The following is a 15426-nucleotide window of genomic DNA, read 5'->3' as shown; positions in this document are numbered from 1 at the left end:
GAATGGGAATTAAGGCAGATCTATTAGTCGAGCCCTGCTATAACGCTCCTCTGTCATCACTCCACTTAGGTCTGGCTATGCCTCTGCCTGGCTCCCGCCTGCATGAAAAGCACTCCAGTCAGTGAATAGCTACATTACCTCCCCCCCCCCCCCCCCCCCCCCATGCCTGCATGAAAAACACTCTGGGTAATGTCTAACCATGCCAGGGAGGGGGGCCTGTGGGTGTGAGCTCTGTCTACACATTTTCTGTTGGTGGGGGGACCTTTGGGTGAGCTCTGTCTACCCAGCTGAAGGCCGCTCCCATGGAGAAACTATTTTATAAGCAGAAGTCTTTCACTATTCACGAAGCTATCTACATTCAATCATTGAATCTGGTAAGCAACGAACTTGGCATCGTTGAAATCTACTTTAAGAGGGTGGAGGAAAGAAGAAGAAAAGCTGGTTTGCCTTGTTCTTTTAGAAGAGGAAGCTGGATTACAGAGGAGAAAGTGACTAGTGATAAACTTGATTGAGTGCTTTCCAAGCTTGATCCTGTGGGGGGGGGGGGGGGTCTCTTATTTTGACTGACAGCTAAATGGTCAAGAGTCAAGGTTCAAAGCTAGTAACAGATGGATCAACAGATTTAAGAGACATGCCATCAGTCAAGCCCTTGGCTTGGGAGAGCTTCGTTCGGTTGACGACACAGCACATTCTTACCAAAGAACTTAAACTGCTGGGAGGGTACACTGAGGATCAAATGTACAACTGCGATGAAACAGAATTGTTTCAAAATGTTTCCGGATTGCGCGCACACAGCCAAGTATGTCGTACATTTTATTTATTTTTATTTATTTGTTACTTATATCCCACATTTTCCCACTCATGCAGGCGCAATGTGGCTTACAGAGAATTAAATAAGAGTACAAACTTAAAAGCTTAGGCAAGCATAAAAGATAAAACGGGAAGGCTTTAAACAAAGGAAGGACAGAGTGACAGTTCTCTTTTTTTTGTGTCTGTGTGTGAATAAATCTGGCAATTGTAAAGCAAGTCATGATTAGGAAGTCCAAATTACCCAGGTGTTTTCACCAAATATGAAATCTCTGCCTTTTGAATATGCAAACAACAAGAATGCTTGGATAAATTCTTCAGTCTTTACAGACTGGTTTCATAAATTCTTTGTTCCAGCTATTAGAGCTCATTTTGCATAAACTTAAACATAAGGCCATACAGCACACCCTCCAGCAGAAGAGCTCATGAGCCATGATGGTAACATCGGTGTCTTATCTATCAAAGAATACAACTTTGTAGATCCAACACTAGGACCAGGGCGTTATTTCAGCCTTTATAAACTACCAACATGAATTTATTAAGATGATGGTGTTAGATAACACTGCCACAGTTGATGTAGCACTGGCATCACTCAACGTGAAGGAAGTTTACCACCTTGGTGGAAAGGCCTGGGATGCTACCTTAGCACCTTGCATTGAGTGGTGCTGGACAAAGGGGTTTGGGTCTATTCCCTTTGCTGTCAATTGATGAGGAAGATACCCACAAGAAGGCTTTTTTGGCCTTTCACCGGAGGACATGCAGTTAGCTGAAGAGGTATTAAAAAAAATTTTCAAACATGCACAGTATCCTGAATTGGATTTCAGTTGATATGTGCCCCATTACAAGCATGTGACTAAAGAAATTGAGATAAATGTTCAGCAACAGGTCACAACCATGCCATTGGAAGACAACACTGATGATGATATAAGTACATAAGTAATGCCACACTGGGAAAAGACCAAGGGTCCATCAAGCCCAGCATCCTGTCCACGACAGCGGCCAATACAGGCCAAGGGCACCTGGCAAGCTTCCCAAACGTACAAACATACTATACATGTTGTTCCTGGAATTGTGGATTTTTCCCAAGTCCATTTGGTAGTGGTTTATGGACTTGTCCTTTAGGAATCCGTCTAACCCCTTTTTAAACTCTGCCAAGCTAACCGCCTTCACCACATTCTCCGGCAATGAATTTGAGTTTAATTACGTGTTGGGTGAAAAGAACGTTTCTCCGGTTTGTTTTAAATTTACTACACTGTAGTTTCATCGCATGCCCCCTAGTCCTAGTATTTTTGGAAAGCGTAAACAGACGCTTCACATCCACCTGTTCCACTCCACTCATTATTTTATATGCTTCTATCATGTCTCCCCTCAGCCGTCTCTTCTCCAAACTGAAAAGCCCTAGCCTCCTTAGTCTTTCTTCATAGGGAAGTCATCCCATCCCCGCTATCATTTTAGTCGCCCTTCGCTGCACCTTTTCCAATTCTACTATATCTTTCTTGAGATGCAGCGACCAGAATTGAACACAATACTCAAGGTGCGGTCGCACCATGGAGTGATACAACGGCATTATAACATCCTCACACCTGTTTTCCATACCTTTCCTAATAATACTCAACATTCTATTAGCTTTCCTAGCCGCAGCAGCACACTGAGCAGAAGGTTTCAGTGTATTATCGACGCCAACACCCAGATCCCTTTCTTGGTACGTAACTCCTAACGTGGAACCTTGCATGACGCTATAATTCGGGTTCTTTTTTCCCACATGCATCACCTTGCACTTGCTCACATTAAACATCTGCCATTTAGCCACCCAGTCTCCCAGTCTCGTAAGGTCCTTCTATAATTTTTCACAATCCTCTCCTCTACCAAAAGTGTCAGAACATCTTGAGGCAAATTTCAGATGGGGTTGTGGACAGCATCAAACTTTACAGCTACAAAACATTCGTGATTTTGTAAGAAGCCAACAGTTAACAGACCACACTAGATAAGTTCTTGTACTAATACAGAAACTTATTTTTCATTAATGTTATATGTATGTGTGTGTGTATATATAGTAGTAATTCAGCCACCATGAGTGAAGTTTTATAATACATACAGTTTTGTTGATTCTTTCTTAGTTTTTAGTAAATATTTTTCATTCAATTGTGTATTTTCTATTATCCTTGTTATAATGCAATAATACCTTAGGGACCTCAATTATCATATTGGGGTTCCACGGTAGTACATGATTGGCCATGGTTTGAGCCTTAATAGAGGCCAAATGCAGCCCCTCTTCATGTTCATATTCACTACCTAGCAAGGTGAAAAAAGGCAATTTTAAGATCTCATTTACTAGTTTTTAACAGGGTGTAACTTATAAAGGTCATGGACTATTTTGTTAAGAATTGCTTAATGCTTACAACATATGGATTTGAGACACAGAACATAAGCCCTTCTATATCTCTCTCCAGGTTGTAGAGTTACCGATGAAATTCTGCACTTGGTACCGAACAAAGAAAACTTCAGGTTAACACTAAGAGCTGTTAAATTGTGGGCAAAAAGTAAGTCCTTGAGGTGCATTTATCTGAAATGGAAAATTTTGTCTATTTGGTTTGCAAATTGGTTTGTAACCAATGGAAATATTCTTGGTGGCTTCTTTTGACAATGACACCTCAAAAAGGTTATTGCTGGGCGCTATTGTACACATTTCAAGTTTGTAATACTGTCATACAATCCTATGATGCATTCATCTCTTTAAAATTAAAAATAAAAATTTTCAGTGAAATGGCTCGAGTTTGGAAGAGATGCACTAAAATTGTGACAAAATAGTTGTAGCTTTTTTCCTTTCCCTTCCCCCTATCCCCATGTTAATACTTGTGTGAATTGTCTACTGTGGTACACTAAGCATTTTGTAGTACAACAACCTAGAATATTTGGAAAGAAAAATGTTTGTTTGACCTTGTAGCAAATTCACATTCCAGTCTACAGGATTTTACCATTCTTGCTGTTTACCCTCAGATTTTATTGCCTTGGTATATAGTTTTTTGAAATATTGTGATTAGTGGGATATAAATGATATGAAATCGTTTTAGCATTTCTTGATTTACAATTTTGTAATGACTGGCAAGGGCAATTGACGGTAAAGGAAATTCAGTTCCCAACAGTCTTCCTAGGATGGTCTATATTTTAAGCATAGTTAAGGGTTTAGTCATATCGGAGTATAAATAGTAGTAGTATAATCTAATCCTGGTAAGATAACACCATTGACTGCATAACTGAAAAGATGGGTTTTTTAAATTTATTCAACAAAGATCAAAATTGAATTCCTTATTGTCCCACTAGACCAATCCAGACTGTTGAGAATTGAGGGGTCCCGAGCCCCCCAAGAAGGCTAGAGTGACTAGAGTGACCTTAAATCTGACTCCATTTCTAAATAGCACTAGTACTGGGGTAATCAGGGAGTTGTGCAGTTCTAAAAGGAATTGCCACTGAGAGAGACGTTAGATCTAAGGGACCCGCATTAGTCCGCCTCTCAGCACTGGCAAGGAATAGATACCAGCCTTATGACAAACTGGATTTAGGTTACAAGTTATACAATGCTGCGAATGATAGCCTGATTTAGCAAAAGCATTTATACTTACAGCCTTTGAACATTAAGTGAAGCACACAAATCATCATTTGGAATTAGGAGTTTATTTGCCAAGGTATAAGTCAAATCAGTGATTGACAACAGGCACGTACAATCAATTAATTATAGGAATATAATAAGCTGCAAACAGGTGTTAATTATTTGCTAATCTTTTATAATTTCTTTTACCAATTAGAAGTTTTACAAGGGAAAGCAATTAGGTAATTTGTCAATTCTGCTGGACACGTTGGTTTCCCTTGGAGAGAGAGTGGCAACCCTTTTCTCTCTCTAGCTTAAACCAGGAAAAACCCTGATTTTTATAGGTGCCCTCAGGATATGGGTAATATGACAGTAGATATATCTGATTGGATCTATGCTAATGTCATGGTTGTCACTGATTGGCTCATGCTAATGAGTAGCTTCTATCTTGCTACGCCTTTCCTTTCTCACACCAGCTGACCACAATCCTGCTCACAGGAAAGTCTCCCTCCTCTCTTGGACAGCTAGTTCCCTATTTTCTATGCACCTGGCATGACTCACTCATTGCTCAACTTGTTTTTCTAACTTATATTAGAGAAAATTCCACTTTGTAACAGATACGGGCTTCCATTTTGTGTTGAAATCCTCCATTTTGTTTCCATATCTATTTACCTAACTTTTAGGCCTCAATCCGGGCTACAAACTAGGCCATACTTTTCCAGTAAGCTCCCAGTTATGTCAGCCATCAGATTTCTGACTCAGCCAAGGTCTGTAATGGCCTGAGCTCTATGACTGGGCCCTCCACCATTCCAGTGGGGGGGGGGGGGGGGTCTCTGGCTGTACCATAATTATACAAGACCAATGGGTTGTGTCCCTTCCTGACCAACAGATAGAGGCACTGGATTTTTCAGTAACAACACTGGCCTATAAGGAGCTAGTGCAGGCTAACAATGTTCAGTATTCTCTAATTTCAGTACACCAGTAAGGATATACTGGTGTACTGTGTCCTGATCCCCTAGCTGCCAGTTTACTGCCTGCATACAGGGTTGTATCCATAGACCACTTGAGCTTCAGACCAAGGTCCCTAACCCAGTTGAGCACAGAGACATTGCAAGAGTTTCCTTGCCCTGGGCTCCAGCTTGCTGGGTGTGCCTGCAAAGGTAGCCATGAGGACTTTGCCAGCAGGGGGTTTGTAGATGGTGGGGGGAATGTCTGCAGAAAATACATTTTTAAAAAAGGTCCCTGTGTTTATTTGTTTAGTGTGTCTAATTAAAGCTTGTAGAGAGGGGAACTCATCCACCATCAGGTAAGCTGCTTTCAGGCTTGTTCTATCCAGGTTTGGCATTGAAAAGGAGGGGAGGGTAAGCCACCGCCCCAGCATCTGAGTAGCACTGCCAGCTTCTTCTGCCTGACTTTGCAACAGTGCCACATCAGGAACTTCAAGTTTAGCTTCTGATATTGGAGCCAGCAAAGACCTGTGCATGCATTCCTCATGGCTCTCAGAGCTGGCCATCTTGGTGGGAATGGCAGTCCTCTTGGCACTGACCTGCCAAAGCACAGAGGGACACAGGACCACAGCAACCATGTCACAAAGAGAGCCTAATTGGGTGGGTGGGGGATGGGGGCTAATTCTCCTCAGAGGGCCTCCAGCACAAGTGGCTCTCCCAGAGGTCCCTCTTGGCCTGAGGTTTGTTCAGGCTGTCACTGTTCATAACTTGTTGGCAGGAGGTGTAAACATTTATGCAGGGGTTGCTTGCCCTTGCAGTGTCTGGGACAGTAGTTCTGGGTTCTCAAGGTTCTGTTGGCCAAAAGGAAGCATTTGCATTTGGACTGCAGAAAGCCAGAGAACAGAGTCCTTCTCTTGGAGTCTCCAATAGATCCCTGGGACGCTGATGCAACTTCTTTATGCTGCCCCCTCTCCAGAGGGGGAATGAGTTGGGTTTGGATTTTCTGGTTTGGGGTACGGCTTAAAACTGTTTCCTCCAAATCCTTTTTTTCCTTTGTTCTAATGCTGGACAGCAGCAATCTTCCTTATGAACTTATTCGATGACAAATTTATCTCTTATTCTGTAAAACTTTGAAAACTTGTTTGTTAGGCTATGAGATTTTTTTTTGTTCTTTTGTTAATTTTACACTTGCTTTTTTGTTAACTTTCTGATAGTTTATCAGTGTTTGTTCTGTTTAGAAATTTGTAACTCACCTTGAATCTTGGTTAAGAGAGTTGGCGAGTAACAAGTCCTCATTAACAAAACATGAGTGATGGATCTCCACTAGTGGTGCTGTTTAGGAGAGAGGAACTGAATCAGCTCATTTCAGTGTGCTCAGCCTCGGAACAGCCCTATGACAGGAATCCCATCTTGGGGATCCATAAACCCCTCCAGGGCATTTCCCCTGCATAGGGTTCTATTCCAGTTGGTCTTGGCTGAGTGAGAGACACCAAACAGCCCCTGAAGGGGACAAGTCACCTAGGTAAGTTGTATCTCTTCCAGTGGGAAGACCAGGAAAAGTGGTTCTGGCTGCCTAAGGTGGGTACAGCAGTCATGGGAATGACCAAGACTATTCCAGTGAAGGACAGATCTGCCTTGGACACTCATGACAGTGGAACAGTTCCTCAAGCAAATTCTCTTCTGCCTCGAGGCATGCAGATCTGTCCATGCAGGATATGTTGCTGGGGCTTCTCATTTGAACTCAGCAGCTCCCAGTTTCGGAGAAGGTGACTGACTAGAGTTGGTGCTGCCTTCCTCACGAATGCTCTCTGACTGACTTGGTTTCCTTATGCATAGTAGCCCTGTGGTAGGTGTCTTCACCACTGGCAGTGGATGCTGCCTCCAAAGCATGCCTTCCTTTATACATTGCCCTTCAGGAGATAGTTATGCTTTGGAGATGAGCTTGGGGAAGCTAAGGTGCTGGAGGACCACGAAGGGGCGCCTCAAACCCCAGGGCAGCAAATCACACTAGAGACTTGGGGGGTGTTTTCAGCAGGGCATATGGGCCTGCCTGGTTCAGAGGAATCTGCTATTTCATGGAAACTAAAGGCATGACACTCTGGCAACTCTGCCTCCATGGGCCCTCGGAGATGTATGTTGGGCCCCTTGGAGGTGGCGGTGACAATTTGTCCTGTTTCATCATGAGTGGGATCTGATGACTATTATGTCCTGGAGGTGGTTCAGCAGGGGACTGCTTTGAATTTTGCAAGGCCCATTCAAATGCCACCCAGGAAAGCAAAAGCAATACTGACCACTAGACCCCCTTGATTTGGTTAAGAACAGTGAATCCAGCCCCGTCCATTAGAGGGGACTCGGGCAGTATTCCTTCCACTGTTATTCCCAAGAAGGATCATCTTCATCCTGTTCTGGATCTAAATGGGATCAATGCCTCAGTTCCCTGCTTCCAAAAGAAGACCATTCTGGTTGATAACATCAGTCAGACAAGGCAAGCTTCCTGCTTCACTGGAGCTTACCTACACATTCTGATTTAGCAGCATCTCATGCACTGCTGAAGTTTTGCATTCTGGGCAATCATTATCAGTTCAGGGCCTTACCCTTTTGGGCTGGCAACTGGACCATATACCCTCTCCAAGGTTGTGGCGGCGGCGGCGGTACACCTTCAGGTAGGGGTAAACTGTGATCCCTTTCTTGTGGAGGAGTAGCCTAATGGTTTAGAGTGCAGTGAGCGGAGATCCTGGAGAATAAGTTAAATGCCTCCTGCAGCTCCTTGTGACCCTGGGCAAGTCATTTAACACTCCATTTGCCCCCGGTACAAAAAGCACCTTAGATTGTGAGCCCCCTAGGAACAGAGAAAATACCTGCATATGTGTACAGTGCTGTATACCTCTAGTATCAGTATAGAAATAGTAGTAGAGCCTACAGCGGGCTTTCCCTATCATCAAGCTGATCAATCCATAGACTGGTGGGTTGTGTCCATCTACCAGCAGGTGGAGATAGAGCAATCTTTTGCCTCCCTATATGTGGTCATGTGCTGCTGGAAATTCCCCAGTATGTTCTCTATCTCAGCAGGTGTGTGGTCACACAGCAGCAGCTCTGGCTAGGTCTCCAAGCCTAATTGTTTAGGTTTTGTTGAGTACCTGGGGTTGAGGGCTCTTCGTGAGCAAGTGCAAACCTGGTGGTGCCAGGTCCCTCCTTTTCTCCCCCTCTCGCTGGCTCCGTTAAACAAAAAAATAATTTTTTTAAACGTTCAAAAAGGATGTCCATTTGCAGCTGCTCACTGGAACAAGTCGTCACTGCTCGGAGCAAGAAGCAGGTAATTTTTACCTTTTACTAGCGGGCAGGGGGTTCCCCGAACGGTCTCCACGTGGCTATGGCCGCGGATGGCAAGGGCGCGAAAAGAAGCTCCCCGGAACGTGTTCGCGCGCCTAGCAGGGAAGCGGGGGGATCGAAGGTAGAGTCGCCCTTTCGGAACCAGGAGAGTTCACCGGTTTTTCCTCCGGCGCGGCGGCCTTTCCCGCCTTAGGCGCCCATCCCCTGCTGGCCGCCCTCCCGGTCGTGCCCGGCCACGCGACTCGGTCGGCTTCTTCTTGGGCCGCCCTCGAGATGGGAGACGTTAACAGCTTGGTTGCCCTTGAATCGGGCGACAGTAAGAAGTCGGCGAAATTAAAACGCCCTTCTTCCCGCACGGCTCCTCGGAGTTTCGTGCCGGACGCCATTTTGGACGCGCAACACGCCTCTCCCCCGCTACTGGGAGCACAGATGGAGGGCGCCTCTAGGGCCGCGGCACAGGCTGCAGAAATGCACAGACTGGGGGGTTTCTCCCCTGAGTTCATTTTGCTGCTGCATCAAGCCTTTCTTATGCAGAACACTGCCCCTGCCCACCCCTCTGATCGGGGTGATGAGGCCTCTATGCTTAAGCGCCCTCGGGGGACTCGGTCTCCTCTGATGTGGATGACTGCAGCGTGTCTGAGTTCTCCCAGAGATCCTTAGCGGAATCAATGGAAGAGACTGATCCTCGTTCGGATGGAGCGGACGACCCCTCTGCAGCGCGGCTTTTTCGCTCCGAGGATTTGCCCAACCTGCTTGTGCAGGCCATGAGCATTTTGAAGATTGCCTCTCCGGAGGAAGGCTCTCTTAGCCTCTACTGGCTCTGCCATTATGCTGGGAACGAAGCGCCCGCCTAGAACCTTCCACGTTCATGAAGCCATGCAGACCTTAATTTCAGCGCAATGGGATGCCCCTGAGGCGAGCCTGAAAGTAGCCAGGGCTATGTCCCGTCTGTACCCTTTTCCTGAGGGGGAACGGGAAGCCTTTGTCTGGCCCACGGTAGATTCCTTAATCACTGCCGTGACTAAGAAAACGGCGCTACCGGTGGAAGGTGGCACTGCCCTGAAGGACACCCAAGACAGGAGAATGGAGGCGGCCTTAAAGTCGTCCTTTGAGGCGGCCGCTCTGAGTTTGCAAGCCTCGGTTTGCGGCTCCTACGTGGCTAGGGCGTGCCTGACTGTTTTGCAGCGGGCTTCCCCCTCAGACCCTTCCTGGAGGGTGGAATGGCCGACCCTGGAGTCTGGTTTGGCCTACTTGGCAGACTTGCTGTATGATGTTTTGAGAGCCTCGGCCAAGGGCATGGCTCAGACAGTCTCTGCGCGGCGGTGGCTCTGGCTTAAGCACTGGTCTGCTGACCATGCCTCTAAATCTCGCCTAGCCAAGTTGCCTTTTAAAGGCAAGCTGCTCTTTGGGGACGAGCTGGACAAGATCGTGACGGAGCTCGGCATGTCCAAGGGCAAGAGGTTGCCGGAGGTCAGGGCTCGGGCCGGCAGTGCCCGTCCTGGTCCCTCTAAGGGCCGATTCCAGGCAGCCCGTCGGTATCGCCCGGGCAAGTCGGCCTCCTCTGCCTCGGCTTCCTTCAAACGGAACTTCTCCCCCAAGCAGCATTCCTTTTGTAGGGACCGCCGTCCCGGAGGTTCGTCCTCCGGCCCGTCCCCAGGGTCGCGTACCCAATGACGGGGACCTGGTCCATGACCCAGTGCAGATAGGAGGAAGGTTATCCTCGTTTCTGGGCGAGTGGACCAGGGTAACTTCAGACGCTTGGGTTCTGGAAGTCATCAGAGACGGCTACAAGCTAGAGTTCTGCCAACCCCTAAGAGACGGGTTTGTAAACTCTCCTTGCAAGTCTCAGGTCAAAGCAGCTGCCTTGCAGCAGACTTTGAGCAACCTGATCCGCCTGGGCGCAGTGGTCCCGGTGCCAGTAGATCAGCTTGGCAAGGGGCGCTACTCCATTTACTTTGTGGTGCCAAAGAAAGAAGGATCTGCTCGGCCTATTCTCGACCTCAAGGGAGTCAATCAGGCATTGAAAGTTCGGCACTTCCAGATGGAGACCTTCTGCTCCGTAATAGCTGCGGTGAAAAAGGGAGAATTCATGGCCTCCCTGGACATCAAGGAAGCTTACTTACATATTCCCATCTGGCCGCCTTACCAGCGCTTTCTGCGCTTTTCAGTGCTGGGCCGACACTTCCAGTTCAGAGCCCTCCCGTTCGGGTTGGCTACGGCTCCGCGGACCTTCTCCAAAGTAATGGTGGTCATCGCGGCCTTCCTCCGCAAGGAGGGAGTGCAAGTCCATCCCTATCTGGACGACTGGCTGATCCGAGCCCCTTCCTATGCGGAGTGCGGGAGAGCTACAGACAGGGTCATTGCTCTTCTGAGCTCCCTGGGATGGATCATCAACTGGGAGAAAAGCCAGCTGCGCCCGACTCAGTCCCTGGAGTATCTGGGAGTTCGATTCGACACCCAAGTGGGCAGAGTGTTCCTGCCAGACAACCGGAGCGTCAAGCTTCAGACCCAGTTGGGCCAGTTCCTAGCCTCCTCTACTCTTCGGGCTTGGGACTATGTGCAGGTGTTGGGCTTCATGACGGCCACGATGGCGGTAGTGCCCTGGGCCAGGGCTCATATGAGACCACTATAGCACTCTCTTCTGCGGCGGTGGACTCCAGTCTCGGAGGATTACGCCGTACGCCTTCCTTTGGATCCAGCGGTGCGAAAGGCGCTGAGCTGTCTGCAGGGATGCCTCTTACGACCCCGGAGTGGGTGGTCGTCACGACGGACGCCTGCTTGACGGGCTGGGGAGCCCACTGCCTGGGATGGACAGCGCAGGGGCTCTGGTCTCCTGCAGAGACAAAATGGTCCATCAACCTCCTGGAACTCCGAGCCATTCGGTTGGCGCTTCTAGAGTTTCTCCCGGTACTGGTGCTAAGGCCTGTATGGGTCCTGTCGGACAATGCCACGGCTGTGGCCTATGTCAATCGCCAGGGAGGTACCAAGAGCGCCCCTCTAGCCAAGGAGGCCATGAAGCTATGCCTGTGGGCGGAAGCGAATCTGGAACAGCTGTCGGCGGCCCACATTGCAGGAGTCATGAATGTCAAGGCGGACTTTCTCAGTCGCCATACCTTGGATCCCGGAGAGTGGCAACTGTCTGCTCGGGCGTTCTTGGACATCACGAAACGCTGGGGCCGGCCGAGCCTGGATCTGATGGCGTCCTCGGCCAATTGCCAAGTGCCACGTTTTTTCAGCAGAGGACTGGACCCTCGATCTCTGGGAGTCTGTGCTCTTCTCCAGCAGTGGCCAGCACAGGAGCTTCTCTACGTGTTCCCGCCCTGGCCCATGATGGGCAGGGTACTAGGCCGGGTGGCAAAGCATCCGGGCCGGGTGATCCTGGTGGGTCCGGACTGGCCCAGACGTCCCTGGTATGCGGACTTAGTTAGATTCTCGGTGGACGGCCCTCTGCAGCTGCCAGCGGAGCGGGGCCTCTTACATCAGGGTCCCGTGGTGATGGAGGACCCCTCCCCCTTTGGTCTTACGGCCTGCCTCTTGAGCGGAAGCGGCTGAGGAAGAATGGCTTCTCAGACAAGGTCATCGCCATTATGCTGAGAGCGAGGAAGCGCTCTACTTCCACCACTTACGCCAGGGTTTGGCGTACCTTTGCGTCGTTGTGCGAGGCAGGCTCTGTATCGCCCTTCACTGCTCCAATATCTTCAGTGTTGGCGTTCCTGCAAGAAGGGCTGGAGAAAGGCCTGTCGCTCAGTTCGCTTAAAGTCCAGGTGGCGGCTCTAGCTTGCTTCAGGGGTCGTCAGAAGGGGGCTTCCCTGGCTTCACAGCAGGATGTGGTACGCTCTCTCAAAGGAGTTAATCACCTGCGCCCCCCTCTGCACTCGATAGTGCCTACGTGGAATCTCAATCTGGTGCTACGGACTTTGCAGAAGCCGCCCTTCGAGCCCTTGCCAAGGGCATCGCTGAAGGACCTGACGTTGAAAGCAGTCTTCCTGGTGGCTATCACATCAGCCAGAAGAGTTTCCGAGCTCCAGGCGCTCTCGTGTAGAGAACCGTTCCTACGATTCACTGAGGCAAGAGTATCGTTTCGCCCAGTGCCTTCCTTCCTGCCCAAGATTGTTTCTCGATTCCATGTGAATCAGCAGCTTTACCTACCCTCCTTTCGTAGGGAGGATTACCCAGAGGAGTACACTGCGCTCAAATACATGGATGTTAGACGGGTCATCATCAGATACTTGGAAGTGACCAATGATTTCCGGAAGTCGGATCATCTGTTCGTGCTGTTCGCAGGCCCTCGTAAGGGTCTGCAGGCATCTAAGCCTACGGTGGCACGTTGGGTCAAGGAGACGATCGCGTCAGCTTATGTGGCGGCAGGAAAGATTCCGCCTATTCAGCTGAAGGCATACTGTACTAGAGCACAAGCAGCCTTGATGGCAGAGTCCAGATCTATCTCCTTGGAAGAGATTTGCAGAGCAGCTACTTGGTCGTCGGCTCATACCTTCTCACGACATTATCGCTTGGATGTGGTTGCTCGGGCCGAGGCCCAGTTTGGGGCTTCAGTGTTGCGTTCAGGGATTTCCATGTCCCACCCTGGGTGAGTACTGCTTCGGTACATCCCACCAGTCTATGGATTGATCGGCTTGATGATAGGGAAGGTAAAATTATGTATCATACCTGATAATTTTCTTTCCCTTAATCATAGCCGATCAATCCATAGCCCCTCCCAGATATCTGTATTGTTTGTGTTCTGGTTATATTTCAGGTTCAAGTTCAGTCTTCATTTCCTGTTCACGAGGACTTCGCGTTCAAATTCTTCCAATTGAAGTCTCTTCGAGTTGAGACGATTTTGTGTTACAGTGAGCTGCTGCTTCCTCTCCCCCCGTTTCGGCAGTGGCTGGATTGATAACTAAATTATGCTGGCGCTCCCTCCCGCTTCGTGCGGCTGTAGGGTAGCTTTGTATCCCTCCCGCTTCGGCGGTGTTAGGGTAAGCCAGCTCCTCCCGCGGTTGCGGTAGCAGGATAAGCCAGTTCTCCCCCCCCCCCCCCCCCCCCCGCATCGGCGGGTGTGGTTTCCCGCCCACCGCCCCAGCGGTGGTGTGCTGGAATATTTCCCCTCCCCCGCTTCGGCGGTGGTGAGCTGGGCAGAGTGTCCCTTTGTGGGTGTAATTCTCTAAGTGCTGATTCCTGCAGATGGAGCTTTGATATCGACATACTGGGGAATTTCCGGCAGCACATGACCACATATAGGGAGGCAAAAGATTGCTCTCTATCTCCACCTGCTGGTAGATGGAACACAACCCACCAGTCTATGGATTGATCGGCTATGATTAAGGGAAAGAAAATTATCAGGTATGATACATAATTTTACCTTCCCTATTCATTGAGCTGGGTCTAGTTTTTTTTTTTTTTTAAGGTGTAGCATAAAATATTTATTGGCTGGCAAATTGTCACATGTCATGTTTCGGCCACTAGACCTTCATCAGGAGTCTGAGCCAAACCAATTGGCTGTGGAAACGCTGCCCAATATGAACACTAGATCTGGATGCATCCAGAAGCTGTGCTAGTTTGTTGCACCTGAGTTTGCTGCAGTGTTCGTGAGCAGTTTTTTTTTTTTTTTAATTTTTAACAAGAAGCTTTATTGGGTGAAACCACAAAGTACAATTCAAAACTGTACAGTCACTTATCATACAGGTTCCTCTCACATTAATTTCCATAATACATAAAGACTCCTAGTGTAATTTCCATAAAAAGCAAAAACATTTCTTGTCACATTTAAACCTTTTATAACCCCCCAGTAACCCCAAAGAACTCCCCCCCCCTCCCTTCACTTCTCCATGTCTCATCCCAAAAGATGACTCCAAGATCCATATCTATGATAACGATGTGTTTACTGGTGCCCAAATCTGTTCCCATTTTGCTAGGGTTTTACGCTCCTTAGCCATTAGTTTTTCCATATTACTTATATACCACACCAAATTGTACCATCGCCGTATTGAGGGACATCCATTCTGTTTCCACATCCGTGCTATCAGCAATCTAGCTGCATTGATGCAGTGTTTTGCCAGCTGGCTCCCCTGGCTAGTGAGCCCCATGATTGGTCTATTAAATAAAAACACTGCAGGGTCCCATGGTATGTTACCCTCCACCCATCTATTCACCCTGCCTCGTACCGATTTCCAAAATGCTTGTACTTTTCTACAGGACCACCAAATGTGTCCCATTGTGCCAATCTGTCCACAGCCTCTCCAGCATAATTTCGATGCCCCAGGGTACATATGATGTAGCCTTGCCGGGGTGAGATACCAGCGATATATTACTTTTGTACAATTTTCTTGGATATTGACTGCTCGAGAGCTGTGAACTGAGGCCCGCTCCATCTGTTGCCACATTTCAGGGGTATATGTCACTCCCAATTCGCTTTCCCACTTATCCCGGTGTCTACAACTAACCCCTAGGGAGTCCCTCAAATGGCTGTATAACTTAGAGATCAAACCCTTGGATTTTTCAGTTTCCACACATAGTTGCTCTAAAAAAGTAACTTCCCCACATAACTTACGCTTCAAACCTGCTGTCTGAAGGAAATGAATAATCTGATTATATGCATATTGGTCTTGCTGAGGTAAGTCATATTCACTAGCCAACTCCCCAAATGTAATGAAGCGCTCATCTTTCATTAACTGCCCCCACCAAATCAATCTAGTTTTCCGCCATTTAATAAAAGGAGACAGTGTGCATCCAGGAGGGAATGCTGCATTGTAAGCT

The 15426-nt window shown here is 48.1% G+C and overlaps 1 protein-coding gene across 9 annotated transcripts in view; it reads left to right on the top strand.

Annotated features, from left to right (window-relative positions):
- Nucleotides 1-15426, top strand: part of PAPOLG (poly(A) polymerase gamma) — a 146337-nt gene that overhangs the window by 49135 nt on the left and 81776 nt on the right. For all 9 annotated transcript variants that reach the window (XM_030196198.1, XM_030196192.1, XM_030196190.1 and 6 more), the window contains exon 8: nucleotides 3258-3347. In XM_030196198.1, coding sequence (XP_030052058.1) covers nucleotides 3258-3347 — 90 coding nt within the window. The remainder of the gene's footprint in view (nucleotides 1-3257; nucleotides 3348-15426) is intronic.

The sequence above is a fragment of the Microcaecilia unicolor genome, chromosome 3 (assembly GCF_901765095.1).
Source record: "Microcaecilia unicolor chromosome 3, aMicUni1.1, whole genome shotgun sequence".
Taxonomy (NCBI): domain Eukaryota; kingdom Metazoa; phylum Chordata; class Amphibia; order Gymnophiona; family Siphonopidae; genus Microcaecilia; species Microcaecilia unicolor.
This window is presented reverse-complemented; position numbering and strand designations above follow the sequence as displayed.